A 21,714-nucleotide genomic window follows, 5' to 3' on the forward strand; every position below is an offset into this window, starting at 1 on the left:
GGTAAATGCACACAGAGTATTTGGTGATTTGCGCTCTGCTCGTGAACTGCGATTCAGTCATATAGTGCTGAGAAATGCTCCGTTCAGTTCGTACATGAAGTTAGCGCTTATAAAAGTGCAGAAGGCATGATTTTAATAATGAATTAATAGCCTGATTCAAGGTTTTCATTGACTATAGTATAAACATTGAGGTGTTGTACTTGCTAGTTTTGGTTATGGGGGGGTTATACCCCCTTATCCCCCACACAAAATATGTCCCTGCTAGACAGGATGTTCAGAAAGAGCAATGTTTGATAGCATAATGTTTACACATTATGGAGAAGTCAGTCTACAAACATTAAACTCTGCTTATTAAGCTAGGAGAGGAAAAAGTATATTAACATTAAGAAAAAATTATACACTTTAGCATAATTGAAACATTGTCTGAGAAGCCATGAAAGCACAGACGATGAGTACTAAAATTTTAATCGTCATCATCAACATGTCTATCAAAGACCCCGTTTATTTTTACGCAATGCTTTGTTGCTGTTGCTTAATACAGCCCCTCTTTACATAATGCTGAAACATCAGTAAATCATCCAGTGCTGTGTGAGCAAAGGCTTGTGTTTATAGCACGAGTGCCGGCAACCTCATCCTCGCATGATCACCGGGCCAAGGCAGTGGTTGATCTGGATATTACGAGCAGAGATGATTCTTAGAGATGGGGTGGAGGCACTGATTGACGTGTCAGCTTTTTTATCGGGGTGGATGGCCATGGCTGTCAGCTGGAGAGTGTTTCAACCTGCATGATGGATTATTTACAGCTCTTGCGCCACCACCGCCGCTCACCACATCCTCCCGAGTCGCTCCCGTACATTACATGGCCAATTACACCACGCTGGCCATTTTCTCATCTCAATCAAATTATCTCTACATTGTGTTTAATTTCAGTCGCAAAGAGCTCAGCCATTTTTTACATGGGTCTGTGGTAACAATATATCACCCTGGGAGTCCTGTTGAATGGGCAAACAGGCTGCCATAAAGCAGTCTTTGGAAAATAGATAACACAGCTAGTGCTGGCTTTTTCGATTAAAGTGGAATGAAGGATGAAGAATGAAATTACTCGCACTAGTATTTCTCCTTAATTCATGCACTTTACTTAAATGGGAAGCTCGCTACTAAGACGTCTGTGATGGTGAAAGAAGTGCATTGTAAATTCATAAATTTTCCCTCGACATAGATGGAACTGCCGCAGACCGTTTTCCGGCAGAATGAAAAAAGATGTGTTTACATTTACTTAGGTATATATTTGTTTTTGCATGGGTAACATCATCCGGAATGTCATCAATTGTTACTGATTGACAGGGATGTTATGGATTAATGAAATTCTAACGATTATTACTACCATCAACAACTTTTCAATTCACAGATGGAAAGCCTGTGCTCCTTCAAACCGAAAAATTTCCTGTCTCGTTTGGAATTTGCATTGGATTTACTTGTAGTTTTGTGCCAGTTGCTTCGGGACAGTCTTATTTCAATGCCATGTATTTTCATTTATTTCTTTGCTATTAATGCTGCAAGTCTCCCAAAGAGGAACTTGATGAATAGTGACACAAACATGGTATGTGCTGATAAGCTTACAGTGGCTGGATTACTCCCATAATCCTCTTCCTGCTCGTGGTCCCATTAACCACTGCACAAAGACCCATGCAGGGGTCACACACCAGGTCACGATTGCATTGTCACCACCCATCATACTTTGCTTCTGCCACCATCGGCCAGGTGCAAACAGCACTCTGTTGGAGTGTTAGATGATATCTGGGGACCTTCCTCTTGTGGCAGATTGCTGGATGTTGGATTAATGCAGTTTTGTCTGGCATGCTGGCACCGAATGCTCTGGTGTGAGACCACAGGGACTGGACTGGACTATTGCACTTACAAAGGGAGTTCTTGATATTCGAAGTGCTGTTTTTGATTGGTGCAAGTGTATTTGGTTGTTACACAGGGAATAATGAAACAGAACCAGCATCTGATGATTTTATGGGATAACTGAGAGTTGAATGCTTTTGAGCCCCTAATGAGAAACTGAGCTCTGAGTGAATGGGGGCTTGTGGACATCCCCCACCCCCAAAAATGCCTTTTCTTTCACTCTTGTAAAATAAATGTCCCAAAAGGGGAGTTTTGCAGCAATTACATACAGAAGAGTTAACCTTTCTGGGTTTCCTGAATAGACTTTCATTGAACAGTACTTTTAAAGAACATTTTGATAATCTAAGGATCCCTTGTCCACTATAGATGTTTAAGGTTCTTCATGGAATCATAGGTGGCACTAGAGAAGCTTTATTTTTAAAAGTGTTAAGAACAAACATCAATTATAACAACATTCAGACTCATAAAACTTTGAAGTAATAGCACAGTTCTGACAAAAAAAAAAAAAAAAAAAAAATATATATATATATATATATATATATATATATATATATATATATATATATATATATATATATATATATATATATATATATATATATATATATATATATATATTTAGACACATAAATGAGAATAATAGTTATATTCTAGACATTTTATGAGAACAACATCATACAGTTTAAAAAATAAAGCCACTGCAAAAATAAAATAGTAATATTTTGAAAATGAAGCAAAAGAATAAAGAAGCATTATGAGAGTATGAGACTAGCATCCAATAAGACATCCTTCTAAAACCCTTAACATAAACATTTTTTTTTAGAAGTACAGTATGTCCCATTTTTAAAGTTGCTTTTTTTTTTTTGCATTATTATTTTACTCTTATGCATTACATTTTTAGGTTCCTCCACCCCAAAATGAAAATTAAGGAAGATTTTGTCATGAATGACTTGAAATTACTTAAGAAGTATGAAAGATGTCGTAATAATAGTCCATCTGCCATCAGTAGTTCATGATGTGGAGAGACAGAGACTATTGACAGAGGAATTGTTGAATAAAGTCATCATTTTTGTTTTCTTCGCTTACAAACTGTATTTTCGTCAATTCATAACATTACGGTTGAACTACTGATGGCAGATGGACTATTCTTATGATGCTTTTCATACTTTTCTGGACCTTGACAGTGTAACTTATTTGGCAGTCTATGGGACAGTATTAGAAATAAATAAACTGAAATTAACTGAACTGACAGTCATAAGCCTCCCGGTTTTCATCCAAAATACCTTAAAATGTGTTCAGAAGACAAACAAAGCCTTTACGGGTTTGGAATGACATGGGGGTAAGTGATTAATGACTACATTTTCATGTTGGGGTGGAGTATGTCTTAAAGTCTCATAACTCTTTTAGTCTCATTGCAGGTTTAGTTTCATAATGCCATGTTGGAATGTTGGAATTTGGACTATTCTCAAAATATATCAACTTGCTTAAAATATAGCAACAATCTTAAAATTGTTTTTTTCTTTCTTTCTTATACTGTTAGAAGATTATTCTCAGACATTTATGAATGCATGTACTATATGTATGTACTGTATGTAATTGTGTGTGTATGTATGGTATGCGTGTTTGTCTTTTTATGTAATTTCTATTACACAAAATCTGTCATACTTGTTTGAGAACATACCCTGATTTAAAAAGAAAAGAAATAAGTAATAAAAAGTAACTATCTCTGACCTTTTCATAAATTCAATGTGGGCGTTCAGAGTAAAAATAAAATGAAAAATTCTTATTTATCTACTGCCAACGTACTTGTTTCACATTTTGCTTAGTGTGGATCAAACATGGTAATAGAGAGAAATTACTTCAGTGTTGCCTGTTACAGCTTCTTGCCTCTGCTGTCAACACATGAGCCTGTGAGGCAATTATTTGACTACATTATAATTATTTAATGTTAGGAGCAGATGACTGCTCTGGGAAAGAAATATGGGAAATCCTGTCCCTTAAACTAAGCAAGACTCAGCAAAGACAGGCTTGCTGTTTCAGCTGATTTGTCAAGAGTGCAGAAGCTTGATTATACTGTCTATTAATCTATTAAAACATAAGTGATCAATAGCTCTGAAAGGTTGCTCTTTGTCTTGACACCCTGACGCTTGTCATGTGTTTGCTCTGGCTCGCCCTTGAGGCCAGAGCGCTGGTTTATAGCCACAATAAATCAGCAACATATTTACAATGAGATCAGGACGGAATTATACAGGCAGTTCAGGGTAATTAAGCTTAAATGGGGATGCAAGAAGGATAAAGCCATTGTCCTCGCAAATGAGAGGCTTCTGACCTGTTTCCTTATGGGAACATGCTTTGCTCTGTTTGTGTTATATAGATTATCCTGATATGAATTGCATTAGTTGTACCAAACTGAAGTTCAAACAGGTTTCCCTTCTTTCTGCTGTTTGGACAAACAAATAGTCCCACCCACCCAAATTAAGCCTTTGCGGTATTTAATGTCACTAAGGCTATTATTTTAGTTTAGTTGATCATTTTATTTTATTTTACTTTAGTATTTTAGCTAGGTACTCATTTAGTTAAAAATCAGGTTTTAATTATATTTCAAACCACCTTTTTATCCTTTAATATAATGTATTTGTCAAGTAAAACTTAATTCAAAGAAAAAACTGTCAGGAATGGAGCCAGATCAAATGTAGAGTTTGTAATGATGGATAAATAGCTATTTAGCTATGGTTGATCATTATCCATTAAAAGAAGAGCAAGCTATTACATTTCCAGTGAAGTTTATAAAAACAACATTTTGTCTTTGAAATAATATGCCCCAATAATTGTTCACATTCAGATCTTATTGTGCATTAAGAAAGTAAATGGGGTCTGTTTTGATTTTGTGTTGACTTTATAAAGACTTTAATATGATTCTGATGTTGCCCAATGAGAATCCATAGAGTATGATTTGAAACCTCTTGTCCTGACTATAGCTGTTTAAAGCTTGGCTTGGTTTGTATTTCTTTTTTTTTCTCCATGATTATGTGATTATGATTTCACAGCATACCCATATCCAATTTAGATTTGCCCTGTGTTATCAGAGACACAAGTGGCATAATTACAAAGCGTGAACAAGTTTGAGTGTTTCTGTATGTGCCTGTTTTTGTGTTGTCATGTGCATTTATCATCCAAACCACTGCTACGAGAGACTCAGACGCAGCCTCAGAGATGATGGCATGATAAGTGTGTGTCAATGGCGGTGTGTGTTGTACAAAAGTCACACTACCAGTGAGATGGGCCACCCTCCTGACAGACTGCACACAGTGGATGAATTATACATGACTAAAGCCACAGCTCACAGTGAGGCTGGCTGACATTAAAGCAAAATGGCAATTGTGACACATAACAGTTTTGATGTATTTAAAGCGCTCATGCTCGAGCAAGTGTGAGCTAAGTACATAACATGCTGGAATTCACTCTGAAGAATAATGTGCCATTTGAGGAATTAATCAGCGCAGAAAACTACCGGATCTCATTTGCTGTCACATATGGCGTTCGTGGTTAGTAGCACAGACTGTTTTGTCTATGAGATCTTGTATTGTCAACTTTGCCAAGACCAAAAATTTAATTTTCTCACAGCTCATAGTAATTGCGTAATCCATAATTATAGCCTATGATAAATCCACAGGAAGCAAAAGACTTGTTTTGCAGGTATTAAGCTGTTGCAATGAGAGAGAGAGGTATTTGCAAAACTTTGGATTTTCCATTTTTATCTAAGAGTTCATTACACTGAATCACAGAAATATAAAAGTTTAAAAGTGTAAAATGGGTCATCTGAATGAAAATCTTTTTTTTTTCTTTTTTTTTGTTGTCTGGTAACAAGGTTTAAATATTCTTAAAATATTTTTTATTTATTTGTATAGTGCTTTTCAAGATACAAATAGTTGCAAAGCAGCTTTACAGAAGCTGGGCTCAATAAAATTTTTGAACGTTTTTGAAACTTCAAGGCTGCATTTTAATACAATTTTTATTTTTATATACACTGTAAAAAAAAAATTGCTGCGAAAACGCAAAAAAGTGAGTCAACCTGATGCATTAAGACTTTTGCGTTGTCTCAATGTATTTTAAATAATTACACATAGTAATGATACAATGTTCAGCCAACTAACACTTGCTTGTTTTTGCAATTCTGATTTTCATATTTTCCCAATTAAGATTTTTGTTTTACACCAACTACTGTTGTTCAGTTAATTTGCTTTTTTATGTTCTGTGGATGAAGAATTTTCAATTGGCAAAATTATTATGCATGTTAGCCAACTAACACTTGCTTGTTTACGCAATCCTGATTTTTTAATTTTCCTAATAATTATATTTATGTCACCGCAATTGCTGTTGTTCAGTTAATTAGCTTTTTTATGTTTTGTGGATGAGAAATGTTCAATTGGCAAAATAAAGACAGATCATAAAACATTTACTTTATCATTTATTTCAATTAGAAATAAGATGCTACACTAGCACAAACTCGGTTCACAATATTTAACTTTTTTTTAAAGTTGTGACACAACAGCTGCACTTTAAAGAAAAAGTCCAGATTCCATCTTCAGTAGGAACTTAAATTTTGCATACACTAAGCATACAGACAATTTTTAACACCAACAAAAATCAGTGCAATACAATTTCTCATTAAATCACTTAAATGTACACAAAAACAGCATAAAACTTGTTGGTATCAATTTAGGATTTTTCTTTGTATCAACAATAAAATGTTTTTAATGTCTTGACATGTTCTGTAATCTAAACCTTTTCAAATTACCACATTTAAACCAACATTTAAAACACATTTTTACAGTTTTGTTTAAAAGGATAGTTCACCCAAAAATGAAAATAGTGTCATTTTCTTACTCCCCATGTTGTTACAAACCTGTATAAATGTATTTGTTCTGATGAACATAAGATATTTTGAGGAATGTTTGTAACCAAACAGATCACGAGCCCCATTCGATTCTATAGTATTCTTTTTTCCTACTATAAAAGTGAATGGGGCTCATGAACGGTTTGGTTACAAACATTCCTCAAAGCATCTTTCTTCATGTTCCTCAGAACGAAGACATTTATACAGGTTTGTAACAAAATAAGAGTGACAAAATGTGACAATTTTAATTTTTGGATGAACTATCCCTCAATTTTAAACAACCATTTATAAGAACAGACATGCTTACTGCAACCACTAACCTGGTATGGTATGCCGTACTGTACACTTTAAGAACAGTCTGACATCTGATGACAAGAAAAAGAGATGCCAACTAAAATAATCACCTTGTATCCAAGCTGCACTTTAGGTCTTGTAACAAATGAACGCCAAAAATGATCCCAAAACAACTGTTCTGATTTTCTTTACAACAGTTTGTTCTTCAGAGAAAGCACACGTTTGGTGCATTTGGAACAGTTTGACATCTGTAACAAGAAACAGAGATGCCAACTAAAAGAATCCCCAGACCTTGTATCCAAGCGCACTTTAGGTCTTGTAACAAATGAACGCCAAAAAGGATCCCAAAAACACTGTTCTTATTTTCTTTACAACAGTTTGTTCTTCAGAGAAAGTACACGTTTGGTGCATCCAGATCCCAGCTCCATGAAAACATTCTGAATGGTGTCAAAAGTGTACTTAAGAGCTTGAGGATAGGACATGTTTAATGCATACAGAAGGCCAAAAAGGTATGCAAGAGCAGTAGAAATATCTGGGAGATCTTTCAAAACGACGACCTGCTCCAAGACAACAGCAATGTTCACAACCTCGGGTGATGTCGCCTGGGTGTCATCTTCCAAAACACACAGAATGGCAATAGACACTCCTTTTGCCCCATCTTCGGTGTCCTGTTACACAAACAATAATCTACTAGAACAGATATTTTGTAGTTGCATTCTATCCATAATAGACTGTAAAAGTCAATAGTCATTAAACAGTCAACACTTGCAGACTGACAAACATAAGACTAGAACAAGTAAATATTCCCTTTTTTTAAACAAACCTAATGAACTAAAATAATAAAATCTAAAAACTGTAAGCCTTTTGAAGTATTTACTACTTACTTTGCAGGTCTTAAACAGCTTGTTTGGGTCCTCTCGAAGAAACAAAGGCAGGCCTTTCAAAGCAGTAGTCCTTCTGTGATTAACAACATCGGTCACCTTCAAAACATACAGAGGTAACAAACAATTAGCCAAAGTAAGAAAACCGTTCATCTCAGCCAACCTAATGTGAAAAAACCTCCACAACATTTAAGTTATGAAACTAAACTTGCCCTTTCATCAAGTCTTTCTAGGAGCTGTTCCATGTCCTCTCCAAATGCAGTTTTTCTAGCTCTGTATAATTTCAAGAGCTTAGGTGTAAATCTATCCATAGCTGCTCTGAAGACATCAAGAAGGTCTTTATTCGTGATTCTGAAGAATTCCTCAGCAATCTGTTTATAACAAAAACATTGTTGTAACAGTAACAAAACTTAAAGCATAAACTGGATTAAAAAAAACATTCGTCTAAACTTGAAATACTATTCATGCAGAAACACTTCTTGTAGCAATATCAGCGTGAATCTAATGTCAAGTTTTCACAAGTCAGTCAGGATGTCCTTTAATACAGTCAGTCCTCATGACCCCCTCCCGGAACATTTTTGTTTTCTTTCTATGTAAGAGATGGACAATTCTGTTTCCATACTTAACATTATTTATGGTCTAAACGCCTATTAAGACAGTGTTTCTCAACTCCAGTCCTCATGACCCACCTACCACAATATTTTTTACAGGCCTAACTGTAAATATAAAATATAAAATGCAAATTGAATTGTCCATCTTTTACATAGAAAGAAAACAAAAATGTTCCGGGAGGGGGTCATGAGGACTGACTGTATTAAAGGACATCCTGACTGACTTGTGAAAACTTGACATTAGATTCACGCTGATATTGCTACAAGTAGTGTTTCTGCATGAATAGTATTTCAAGTTAAGTTGACCTTGTTAGTGGAAATAAACATCATCCAGCTAGAAATGGCAGTCACAGATGGTTAAAATGTGTATTACATTTGGTGCCTTAAAGGGTTAGTTCACCCCAAATGATAACTTTTATCATAAATAATTTACCCGTGTTGTTCTAAAACGCCAAGTGATCCGATTGTCTTCAAAAATATAAAAAAATGTGTTTGATGAAAACCAGGGAGGCATCTGTCTGTCCAACTGACTTGAGTTTGTTTCAATTTTTTCCCCCAGAAAAGCATAAAAGACATTGCCAAAAAGGTTCATGTGCCACCAGTAGTTCAAAAATATTATTATAAGCAACAAAACCACTTTTGTGCGCACTGAAAACAAAACGAGTGATTTTATTCAACAATTTGTTCTCCTCCTTGGTCGTTCAGTGCGCGTTCACGAGCAGACTATGGTGAATGTTGCTGAGGTCACCTGCTGATGTAGTTGCCAGTGTGCAGACACAGAATACACTGGCAAGTAATGTGCGCATTTATAAGGGCTGTTCAAGTATTGTTTACAATGTTTACATAATGGCTTAAATAAAAAAGGCGCAAAAACAAAAACATTGGCAACTACATCAGCAGGTGACGTCAGCATATGCCGTAGTCTGCTTGTGAACGCGCAATCAATTACTTTGAGAACATCTTGTTGAAAATTTTTTTTTTTTTTTCTTCTCTGTGCACAAAAGTGTTTTCGTCACTTAATAATATTATTATTGAATGACTGATGGCATACGGACCTTTTTGGAGATGTCTTATTCTTTTCTGGGAAAAAGAATCGTGAAACTAACGCAAGTCAGTGGGACAGACAGAAGCCTCCTGGTTTTCATTAAAAATATCTGAAAATGTGATCTGGAGACAATCAGATCACTTGGTGTTTTAGAACGACACAAGGTTAAGTGATTTATAAAAAAAATTATAATTTTGGGATAAACGAACCCTTTAAGTAATAAAAACATTTCATGTGTTTCTAACAAATTTAGGATAATAAACAAACAATACAAAATCATTTAAATTAGCCTTTTTAACAAAGAAAAACCTGACATAATTACCTGCTCCTGGAGAAAAAGTGCAGGCCACCTCTGCTGCACGTCTACAACCATTGGTTGATCTTCTACCACTTCTTTTCTCCTCAGGGAAAAAGTTAATTCCATTTTTTCACTTATGAGCACCATGCTGCTTCTTGCCTTTTTGGTTTCATCGATCAATAAACGTCTTTGTTCTTCAAGTGAAGCATCAGTGTGGTTGCATGGATGTTCTGGGACAAAATTCACTTCTCCACGCTTTGCTTTTTTCATGGTGAAACCATGTCCATGTTCAACATCCTTACGCTTCTTGTTCACACTAACTTCATTGCAGCCTGCTGCTCTCAATTTTGAACGGTAATTGTTTAGCTTGTTCTTTAGGCTGATCAACCATCCTTCATAGCCCTTACCTTTGCCAGGCTCCTTAAGGCATGGATACTTGGAAATCAGGGCAGATGCAATGGACTCAATTTCTTGATTGTTGGGATATGCCTTTATGTCAAAAACAGCCTGAACTATTTTATCAAGAATCTCCATCTTTATGTCTCTGGTCACATCAATGCCTGTCTGTGTTTCTGCATATGTCTCATTGCCTCGTCGTAGTTTTAGCTCGACATCAAATGACAGGGGTGGGATGGGGAATGGCAGTGGCCATTCTGAGGTTGTGCGCAAATACCTTTGTACAGAGGCTGTGGAGCTGGTCAAGGATCCATCAGAGTCATCAACACTAGCAGTATCAAGAGATGACACAGAAAGGCTGGTTTCAGACAATGATGAATTGCACCACTGAATATGCAAGACTGCTTTGTCACTGGGCAGTTCCGAGATGTCAGTCAGGCTGCAAAGGGCATTCCCAAAATCAGGGTCTTCAAACTGCAAGACAAACTGTCCTTGTAACTGCAGTTTCTCCTTCAGAATACTAATAAGGGACTCCACAGACTGTGGCACTTCAAAAAGCTGAAGTCGCCGGGCATCAGTTGACGAAATGACAACTCGCAGTAGTAAAGCCTGTAAACCGAGAGGTAGACAGAGAAAGTAAAAAAAAAAAAAAAAACACCAGTATTTTTCCCCCCCCAAAAAAAACAACTAACTTTACACATACCATCAGGCAAGTTTAATGGTGCAGGTATGTCCTCAGGGTCACAAGGACTCGGTCTCTAAGCCTGTATGGAATCAATGGGTGATAATCATTTAAGTCATCAAGATCAAGGACAACCATGTCAGCATAGTTGCTTTCCACAAGTTCATAAGATCTCAAGTGTTCAATATACCAGGCAGAAAGTCTTTTAGATACAATGGAGACTTTGTCAGGACAGAGCAACATGTGCTCTATCTTGAAGAAGTCAGGATGTCCATTGGATTGTCCAGCAGATATAATCATGTCCTTAGCATATTGAGTTCCATACAGACAAACATTTTTGGACAGTGACACAGTGTACACATGAGGAAACTTTCTTTGTATAGCACATTTCAGTTTTGCATCTAACAGTGATATTTTAACCACATCCACTTTTTCAACATATAACTCGGATTTCAAAAGGCTTTGAGCATTCAAATGATAGGCGATCATTTGCTGATGTTTAACAGAAAGAGTAAGCAGCAAATTTTTCACATTGTGAATATCACGTGCTACATTCTTAAAGAATGAGTGCTTGGACTCATATCGCATAGTCCACACGTTCACCAAAGGTCCAAAGCATTTTGTCAGTTGTGGGTAGTGGTCAATGAAGTGGTGCTTCGGCTTTAATTTGAAGTCTGGAAACGTGGAAGTCAGAAGCAAGCGGTGATCTGCCAATTTACATGACAAGTAACACAGAGTTTCTTCAGAGAGACTGTGTGACAGGACAATTTCTACAATTTCTTTTAGGTCCATTAATATTTCCCATGATGGCTCGTGTTCTGGGACGCAATCCCAAATCATTAAAGGAAGTAAGCGCAACAAACACCAATTTTCATGACCATTACCCCCAATTGATCCTTTAACTAGGCCTGATTTTAGAATTGCCTTTGGTTTGTTGACCTTGTCAGAGTACTTGTAAGGGAATGTTTTGATTGAGTGATTTAATCCTTCAAGAGTAATGTAACCTTTTGAGATCAAATCTCTGAGACACAAAGATAATTCCACAGGTATGACCCCTTCAAAAAAATCATGTAAAATGTCTGGGGGAAACCCAGTGACTGGATGAAAGTTTCTCAAGTGTTTGCTTAATGAACACTCACTCTTTACACCATTAACACTCTGCAGGGTGTCACTCTGCTTAAGCTGTTCCACAAATGAATTGTGCTCTTCAACAGTCCTCAGAGGGAAATCACTAGCCTTAACAGTTGCTATTTGATCACGACTTATCAAACAGAACCGACAGAACTTATCAACATTAAAGTTTTCCTGGTAGCCTGCAAGACTGTGGGCTCCGAGATTATCTGCACATACACAGAAAACAGTTGGCTTCACATAATGCCCCAAAGTCTCCACAAACACACCATTTTGCTCCAAAGCTTTCAAATCTTTTATCAAAGGTTCCAATAATTTGTCATAGCCAAATTTTTTAACATCAACACTCCTTCCTAAAACAGCTAACTGAATGGATGTTAAAGTAGATCTCCACTTTGCAGGTAAATTTAAGATCATCCAGTAGACAGCAGTAATTTTATGAATTTTTCTGGATGTGCCTAATGGGTTGCAAACTTCAAACTCATCTATATAAAAGGCCAAACTCAGAACAACCTCTTCTTCTGCAACAAACACATTCTCCCTGTAGTACTTCCCATCTTGAAACGAATTGTACTGTCCAGCTAAATGTTCGTTTGTAAATTCAACTTTATCCAAAAAACATGGTAAACTTAGCAGAGTTTCAAGTACCTGAATGACTGGCACATAAACAAAGGATGCTTTCTGGGTATGTTCATAAAGATATTCTGTAGGTTCTATTAAAGGAAAGTGTTGTTTGAAATACAGAGATCTTCTGTAGTCAGTAGACAAAATACCCTTTGCAGATATTGCTGTTAAAAGTGGATTTGTCAAACACACTGAATCTGCAATTTCTTTGACAATGTTACTTTCAACATTAACATTGTGCTTTGTGAGAATTGATTCTACACTATGAAGGGCCTGAGATTTGGAGAACAACAAAATACTTTTAAGTTCCTCAATTATTTTCTGAGTAGCATCTTTTGAAACATGGAACACAGTCTGCATACACAAAAAAAGAGATGCAATTTTTTGTTCAAGTGTTTGACTATTTACATTTTCATCAAACTGTATTCTATCATCATCTCCAATTTCGACTTCTGAAGAGATCTGTGAGATAGATGGCACTTCATTATCAATCCTCTCGAAGACCGTTTGTATTGCAGTTCTAAAGTCTTTTAGTGTATGCTTTCTGTGTATTCTGCTTCTATGAGAGCTGAACGTTGGCCGATTGTTTGTTTTAAATCCACATCCTTTAAAGGGACAATTAATTGTTTCTTTTCGTTTAAGATGATTTCCAAGGTGAATGAAGAAACGTTTCTCACTGCAAATCTCTTGGAATTCACACAGTTCACAACTTATTGTTGAAAGTTCTTGACTGACTCTGTGACGGTTTTGGTGTGATGTAGATAGGTGGGATTTTAAAGCACCTGCTGTCCTGAAGACACAAACACACCCCGTATGAATACAAGGCCAGCTGGAAATGCTTGGGTGATGCAGCCGATAGTGCTTTAGAAGGACCTCTTCACTCGAACTGCTGAATTTGCAGTTTTTACACTGCATTAAGTATTTTTATAATCCTGGAAAATAGAAAAATGAATGAGTTACAACCTTATTTCAAAACATATTTGAAAATCTATTTGAAAATGATTTGCAATATGAAAATGTATTGCACTTAAAATAGTAATATTCTTCAGCATTTTAACTAATGTCAAACATGATAATGATCTTGTTCCAATTTATATATTTATTTTATACTTTATTATTTCGATTTCATTATACCTTTTATTTGATGCAGAAAATAATTTGCGCTAATTCATGCTTGACCAGCCTTGCATGAGGAATAATAATGTATTATGCCACTTTTAATAAATGTGATGTTCTTTATTGTCCTACATTCACTATGGAAACCAAAATGGGTTAAGGTTTACTGCTTAAGACATAGTAGTCATTTGGTGACAACTAATTATAAAAGTGCTAACTAAAATAGTGTGCATTGATACACACAGACAAAATATATTATCAAATGAGTACTTTAAGTCAATGTCAGTACATTTTATAAACTGATATTTTAGCAAGTACAGCATATTTATAACACTGTGGTCTGTACACCTTGGAAAACAGCATACTTCAGAGAAAAACATGTACAGAAAATTACAGTTTGGTAAAAATGTTAGTAAATCCTGTACCCAGTCATTGGTGAAATATTTATAGGTTTCAGCAGATTTATAGTTTAGTTAGTTGTTCACATGTACATACCATAAAAAAAAAGAGTTTAGGAGTTTAAGTACGAAGCTGGACGAACAAATTAGACTTCTTTTCGCGAGTAACAGTTAGTCTCATCTATTGCGTAGTCAGTGAACTTACGATGCCTTCCAAATGGCGCTTCGGTCACACACACAACAAACTCACGTGATAGTCGGATAGTCGAATTTTATCTCGAAGTTATTAATGTAAACTGCCTTTTCCAGACTTTGGAAAGAGGTCGATTACGACGTGGGTTTCGTGTGACGTCGACAAGGACACAGGTACGACGGATAGATTGAATATACATAATATGCATACAGCGCTGCGCAGACTTGAACGGCGTATGACGTCAAAGTACAGCGAGAGCACAAAGCAGACTGTTCTACAATCAGTATTGATGTAACGTTACAGCGTACATCTGTGTCTCGACTACCACTAACGGTAACTGGCCACAGACTGGATAACATTATTATAAAAATCCGGTTTAACATTAAGAAAAATATCTTTACATTTGTTAATACTAAGTGCAACCACCTTAAACATCACAATAGCGCCACATTGAGACTTAACCTGGACTAACAATAGCCTAACAAAAAGCCTTCAATATTAACTTTGGACATTTTTTGCTGAAACCATATTTTAATTACGTACGCTAATATAACAGCTTAAGTTAACGTTAATATATAATTTCCTTCAAGGTCCTGATTGGATTGCTTTATTGATTCCGAACACTGGTTCATATTCAATTGCAACATATTTAACGTTACATCTCATTTTAAAATTCAAAGATAAATATTAGTATATGCCAACATTATAACTTAGCCTATCATTTTCAGATGAAAATGATAAATACCTGCCACAATAAGTCTTTATGAAAACTATGCACCCACTGCGCAAACATATTTGCATCACTGACAGACGTTGTTTGTAAAAAAAAAAAAAAAAAAAAAGAAGAAGAAGAAGAAAAACAACTCATGTCCACTTTTCATTTCAAGTGCCTACAATTAATTAACGTTAATTACTCACCTGGAACCTGTTTCTCCCCGCTCCAAGTCCAAAATGGCAGCAAAAAAACGTGGCGATGCTGATAATGAGAAGGGAAACCCCGTAGATGCATGCGCGCGCAATTCAATTAAAAAATGTTTGTTCATTCAACTTGGTTAATGATGTTGCTATAACATTTAGCAAAATATTGTTGGACTAACATGCATTTTTACATAGACTCACAATATTCACAATTCATATTATCTGTAACTTAAAAATAACTGTTTGCTGAACAAAGGGCCGTTTTATTTTTTACAGTGTATTTTATATATGTACATTTACTTCTGTGATGGCAAAGCTAAATTTTCAGCATCACGTGATCCTCAGAAATCATTGACATATGCTGTTTTAATGCTCGACAATATTTTAGTTAATATTTTTTTTCAGGATTCTTTGATGAAAAGAAAATTCAGAAGAGCAGCAATGAATATAAATCTTTTTTGTAATATTTAGATGTTTTATGTAAAATGTATTCTTCATAAATAAAAGTATTTCAAAATAATAATAATAATAATAGTAATAAACAATAACAATAATAATAATAATAATAATAATAATAATAATATTAAACTGTTTATCATATAGCATATACCATATATAAGCATATACCATAAACTGTAGAACACAATTTTTTTCTTTCATTTATCTATTTTTTTTTTTTTTTTTTTAAATATGTTAAATGGAATGCTGTAAGTAAACTGGTTAATGATCCATTTGTTAAAAACTGTTAAATTATAAATATTTAATCTAGATTTCAATTAACATGCTATTAGAGGTGTTTTTATCATTACATTTACATTACATTTGGTATAATTAATAATCAGTTAATCCATTTTCTCAGCAAAATTTTCCTGTCTCAAAACAGAAGCTGAAACTTCTTGGCAAAGTTTGAAGTTCTCATTTGGATCCGTTGGGTCACTTGCGAGGTAAAGAGAGGTGGTGCGGAGGCATCTTTGTGCAGTTGGTTGATGTCAAAGTTCACGTCTAATTCTGGTCATCTCTCCCTTTGGCTCTTTTTAATGAATACACGTCATCTCACCTTCCACTTCTAGGGCTCAGGCAGGTGGAAAATATGAGATAATAACAATAATCATCATTCTGTGAAAGCACCTGGTTGAAGGACATCGCTTTCAGCGTATAATTTAAACAACTGCTTGTATTTGAAAGTGGATTGAATGTGTCTCCTTGAAGAGGTGTTTTCTTTTTTCTCTCTCTCTCTAATTTGTGAATTGTTAAAAGGCATGCCACAACCACTGGCTCATTAGAAAGCAAAGAAAAATAATAATAGGAAGGAAATGAAAGAGATGTCTGATTGTGGTTAACACTAGCTGCTTATTCTTCGCTGGGTTTTCACATTAATGCAGGTGAAGCCCTTTAGTTCTGAGGTGATGGCTCTCTCAGTGGGGAGCTCAAAACCACAATCTGGATGTAAATTCACATGGCCTCCTAATTCTCTGTAGATTTACAGTTGAGAGCACTTCGGCAGAGTGGGTGTCTCCGAGTGATTACGGGCTTTGATCTCGCAGGCATTAGACTTTACGTCAACCCACTGTCAGTCAGGGTTGTCACTGTAGCTCAACAGCTAGTCAGACCAGATTACCATATATTTATAATCAGACTGTCATTATACAAGTTCTGTCACTGAAATGACCAATTATGCTTCTTTGTTGTTCTTAAAGGCATAGTTTACCTAAAAAATGTATGTTTTGTCATTATTTTATCATGTCTGGGTCATTTTGAGACACATGAGGCGATTTTTAAAGAATATCCTAACCACACTGTCCATATGTAATAAAAAAAAGAATGGGGTGTCCGTGAAAGTGTCCAATTCTCGAAAAAGGATCAAAAATCAGTGAGGTATTTAAAAAGAAGTTTGTATTCCAAGTGTTCTGATACAACAACTGTGTGTGAAGAAGTGTCACAAAATACCTCAATAGTGTAGTTAAGTCACTTTCAAATGAACGGATTTCTTGAGGTCAGTGTGGCAAATTCACATGACCAACTTGAACTCGAGTGAATTCCTCATGGAATTCCAGAATCCTTGGATTCCAATGATATTCAATTATAACCTTCCCATCACTGTAAAAAATATCTACGTGGTTCTACTTAAAATAATAAGTTAAGCAGCTGCCTTAAAATTGAAATTAAAAACAAAATGGATTAATTAATTGTTTTAACTCATTATTTTGAGTCTTGTTAAGCTGTGAATTGCCTTCAGCGAGTTAACATGACTATACAATTATTGTTGTTTTAACTTTGCTATGCAAGTTCAAAATAAAGTGAACTCAGTAATGAGTATTGTGTTAATTTATCCCCATTAGTGGGTTCTACTTAGTAATTTCAATTAAGTAATGTCTTTGAATTGGGGTATCAAGTTAATATGATCTAAAAGAATGTCTTGATTTAACTTAATTATAAAAACAGACCAATTTGAGTACAAAACGTTTTTGTATTATGTTTTATTAAAACCAATGTTAATGTTTTTTTTTTTTTTGTGTGTTTAACGAAAGAAAGAAAGTAAGTAAGATATGCAGGTTTGTAATGAAATGAGGGAGTTGGAATGGTGAACTATGCCTTTAAGGAACATCAGACATGTAGGTCTGTTTGCTAATTTCCTGAGCCTGATTCTGCCCAGGGGATGGCTCTGTTTAACTTGGACGGATCTTTTGCTTGAGGATTTTCCTAGATTTCTGTGTGAGCATCTCAATCTGGTCTGTGCAAACTTTCAGCTCACTGCCAGAATCAATACCTTCCTCTTTGGCAATGGACGGCATACCTCTTACCATCAACTTTAATTGCAAATTGAACAGAAAAAAAAAATAGCATGGATGCAGCCACTCAAATATTTAGCCTTTTACCATGGCTAATAAAGAAGTATATTTGTTCGGTTTAAGCACACTCTGTAACAACCTTGAACTTTTTCTTGGCATTAAGACAAGCTTTAGAGGTCCATCTTGGCCTAGTAGATGTTAAGCCAATGCTTTAATTAAGTTCAGCCATCTGTCTCGAAACTTTTGACTGTATATACACAACTGCTTTGAGACACGCACATTCTTCATGAGCCACTTTAATGACCTCACAAAGCCTTAGACATCGAAATGATTGGACCATGTAATTAATAACAGTGGCCACTTTATGTCTACTCCTATTTCGGCGTCAAGAGGTTGTGATAGCTTCCTAACATGTCAAGCTGATCTTAGCATTTTCAAAGGAAACTTCAGCATCACTTACTGAGCTAATGATAACACATGACATTTAATAGAGATGAGACTGGAGAGTGCTGTAACACTTCCAGTTTAATTCAATAAGGAACTGGCTGTAGGCAGAGGCGAATAATCCCTATCTATCTATCTATCTATCTATCTATCTATCTATCTATCTATCTATCTATCTATCTATCTATCTATCTATCTGTCTATCTGTCTATCTGTCTATCTGTCTGTCTGTCTTATAAAAATGTAAAACGTGTCTGTATAAATTTGCAGTTTTGATTAAAAATGTATTAGAGTTTATCACTTTTAATTAAATATTTATGAATTAAAATGGGATCAGTGGTGGTGATTAGGGATGGCTTATTTATTTATTTTTCTTTAAAAAGTAAATGTATTATTATAATTAATTATTTTGGGTTACCACCCACGCTTGCACTTGACACTAATTAACATATTCTTAATTAATTTGCTGCAGATAAATATGGTAATTTTATAGTAAAAATAATGATAACAACAAAAAGGTAAAATGGGTTACAACACTCCCCAGTCTCTCCTTTTTAACAAAAAGTGATGAAGACCCCCGGCATGAAGCCAGCTGAGCTCTGTTTGTCAAGTACTGCCATCTTGTACCAGTTGATGGAAAATGTTATGCCTCTTGTCTCTTTTGTAATTATAAAGTTTTATTAGGTGTTTGTGGAAGATTAAAACACTATTAGCGCGGCGTTCGCCGTCAGATTCTCCAGCTGTTCCTTTTGTTTATGACCAAAATGTTTTATGACACCCACATTTAGTCACCTACACAATTACGGTTAATGAAATGCTGTGCTGCTACAGTGGGCCGGAGAAACATTGGTGAAGGGTACCATGTTTTTTGTGTTGTGTTGGTGTGGAGAGAGAGAACCAAAAATCGGACACAATTGGAGGAATAGTGTGTAGTTTAAGATACTTACAGTATAGACACAGATAGAGTTTACAACACACATTTACAGGCTCTAATACTGTTTGGATATTTAAATGCCTCTGTTATAGATGCCAAATTTCAAAAACCTTCGACTTGTCCACTATTCAACCTATGATGAGCAGAAACCCTGTCCCAGAAAGGGTCAGTTCTTCCAAACTATGAAGTTTCTAACTGGCTAAATGTTTCTTTCTTTCTCTATAGGTGGTGGAAACAAATCTTGTAGCTTTTGACTGTCACTGGATCATCATAAATGAGGTGGGTTCTTATTTTGTGAGAAATCTAGTTTATTCTTTCTGTAAGCATATTTGAATATATTTGCATCTTTATATCTTTATCATCTAAGTGAGAGGCGGACAAGGGCTCATTTGGAGCCTGATGAAGGTGGCCAGATAAGGACAAATTATAGCTCAATGATTTAAATTAGATTTGGCAAGCATGGGAGTAGCGCTATAAAATAATTCAGCGCTTTCCTTAACGAATAAAGCATTTTTCCAAAATGATCCTGTGACAAGGAGAAGACAATGAAGATATAGACCTTGAGCCCATCTGCCTGAATTATAGCTATTTCAATAACTTAAAAGTCACTCTCTACGGTAACCTCTATTAATCTCTATGGTTTTATTTCAAATGGTCATATAAATCAGTTCGGTCTTTTTGAATAATAGAGTTCAGTGCTCTATGAAATTGTACTGTGACAAATTCACTCCCCAGTCCAAAAAATGCCATGTATTGAAATTCATTTTGATATTGGCTGGATTTGATGTTCAGAGACTATAGTTTTACCCAGTCATGTTTAGGAATTTTTATAGATCCTTTTATTTCTATAGCCAGAAGAACTGACTGACTGCACATTATTTATAAAGTTAGGAAAAAGTGGTTAAAATAAATTTTAGAGCTGTCACGATTTCATATATGGTTGTGACGAGTGGGGCGGAGCCGAGAGACGTGGGCACGAGGAGTGAGGCCAGGTGTAGTGATTTGAGATGCGCTGCACCTGCTCCCCACCACCGGTCTCGAGTCCCACGTAGGAGATGGAAGGATATAAAACTGCATCTCCAATCACTACACCTGGCCTCACTCCTCGTGCCCACGTCTCTCGGCCCCGCCCCACTCGACACAATGGTGCTTTAATTATTTACATGCGTATACAGGCTATGTACTGTACATGTGTGTCAGAGCGGCTCCATTCATAGTAAATAAATGCTGCTCCACACAAACTGTTATAATTTAGATGTGTGAAGCATCTCAGAATATCTGTATATCTGTTTGGGTTTATTATAACGTTCATCTGGGAACATAACATTAGCCATTTAATCAGATCTGTAAGGTAAATAATTTATAAACCTACACAAACACAGGAGAATACATCAGGTTTAGGGATCAGAGGGTGGAGACAGATAGGTTGAGTTATATGTAGGTGGGAGGTGTTGGATCTGGATCCAACCACACCCCTGGATCTTGTGTTCTACATTGGGGACCATCTCCAGTTTAAACGTTTTGTTATCCACATATTCAAGAAATTACAGTGGCTGTAGCATTTCTGTCTTTAGGAAATGGCCAAATATTTAACATTAAGTAGGAATTTGAATTAAATCTGTTTAATCAATATTAAACAAGGATAGATCGCGCAGTAAACCGTAAAACAGTCATCAGGCCATTGATGCCCTCTGCAGGCATTTGTTATAATGCAACATTTATAATACATTAGCTTGTTTAAAATACATTGTGTATTTTAACAGTTTTGAACAATAAAACCATATGATTTATGTTAAACTAATTATTATTGCCTCATCGCTATCATATATTTATCATAAGTCATTTTAAAAGGTTGTTGTTTGGAAAGGTCTTATTTTTATGAAAAATAAAAAAATAAAATAGAAAAATAAAACATTATAATTATACGATTAATCGTCAGAATAATTAATGGATTACTCGATTACCAAAATAATTCTGATTACTCGATTACCAAAATAATTCTAACTCATTTATTTTCATTTAAATTGTAATAGTTTTAATACAATTTTATTATAATGTCCTCAATACTAAGCAGCTTTCATTGAAGAATGAAACAGCCCACTAAGCAGAAGCTGTATCTCATTTCACATGCAACAGGGCTTTGACAGCTGCTATT

General features: G+C 35.5%; 2 protein-coding genes across 7 annotated transcripts in view; one reads left to right on the forward strand and one right to left on the reverse strand.

Moving 5' to 3' along the window:
* LOC127963998 (glutamate receptor ionotropic, delta-2-like) overlaps window positions 1–21,714 on the forward strand; it is a 409,530-nt gene that overhangs the window by 249,803 nt on the left and 138,013 nt on the right. For all 4 annotated transcript variants that reach the window (XR_008154973.1, XR_008154974.1, XM_052564133.1 and 1 more), the window contains exon 5: window positions 19,785–19,838. Coding sequence is in view for 2 of the 4 variants with exons in the window: in XM_052564133.1 (XP_052420093.1) it covers window positions 19,785–19,838 (54 nt within the window). In the remaining 2 variants the exon portion in view is untranslated. The remainder of the gene's footprint in view (window positions 1–19,784; window positions 19,839–21,714) is intronic.
* LOC127964001 (uncharacterized) lies at window positions 6,359–14,621 on the reverse strand. 3 transcript variants are annotated; one of them, XM_052564138.1, is made up of 6 exons: window positions 13,550–14,621; window positions 11,034–11,094; window positions 9,959–10,939; window positions 8,193–8,351; window positions 7,984–8,079; window positions 6,359–7,767 (listed from the first exon to the last, which is right to left on the reverse strand). In XM_052564138.1, the coding sequence occupies exons 2-6, from the start codon at window positions 11,034–11,036 to the stop codon at window positions 7,468–7,470; spliced, it is 1,539 nt and encodes a 512-aa protein (XP_052420098.1). In that variant the 5' UTR covers window positions 11,037–11,094; window positions 13,550–14,621; the 3' UTR covers window positions 6,359–7,467. The 3 variants fall into 3 exon arrangements, 2 of the variants coding, with proteins under 2 accessions (XP_052420098.1, XP_052420099.1); XM_052564139.1 differs by lacking the exon at window positions 13,550–14,621 and having other exon boundaries at window positions 11,034–13,536; XR_008154975.1 differs by lacking the exons at window positions 6,359–7,767; window positions 7,984–8,079; window positions 13,550–14,621 and having other exon boundaries at window positions 8,198–8,351; window positions 11,034–13,536.

Source organism: Carassius gibelio, chromosome B8 (assembly GCF_023724105.1).
Source record: "Carassius gibelio isolate Cgi1373 ecotype wild population from Czech Republic chromosome B8, carGib1.2-hapl.c, whole genome shotgun sequence".
NCBI lineage: Eukaryota > Metazoa > Chordata > Actinopteri > Cypriniformes > Cyprinidae > Carassius > Carassius gibelio.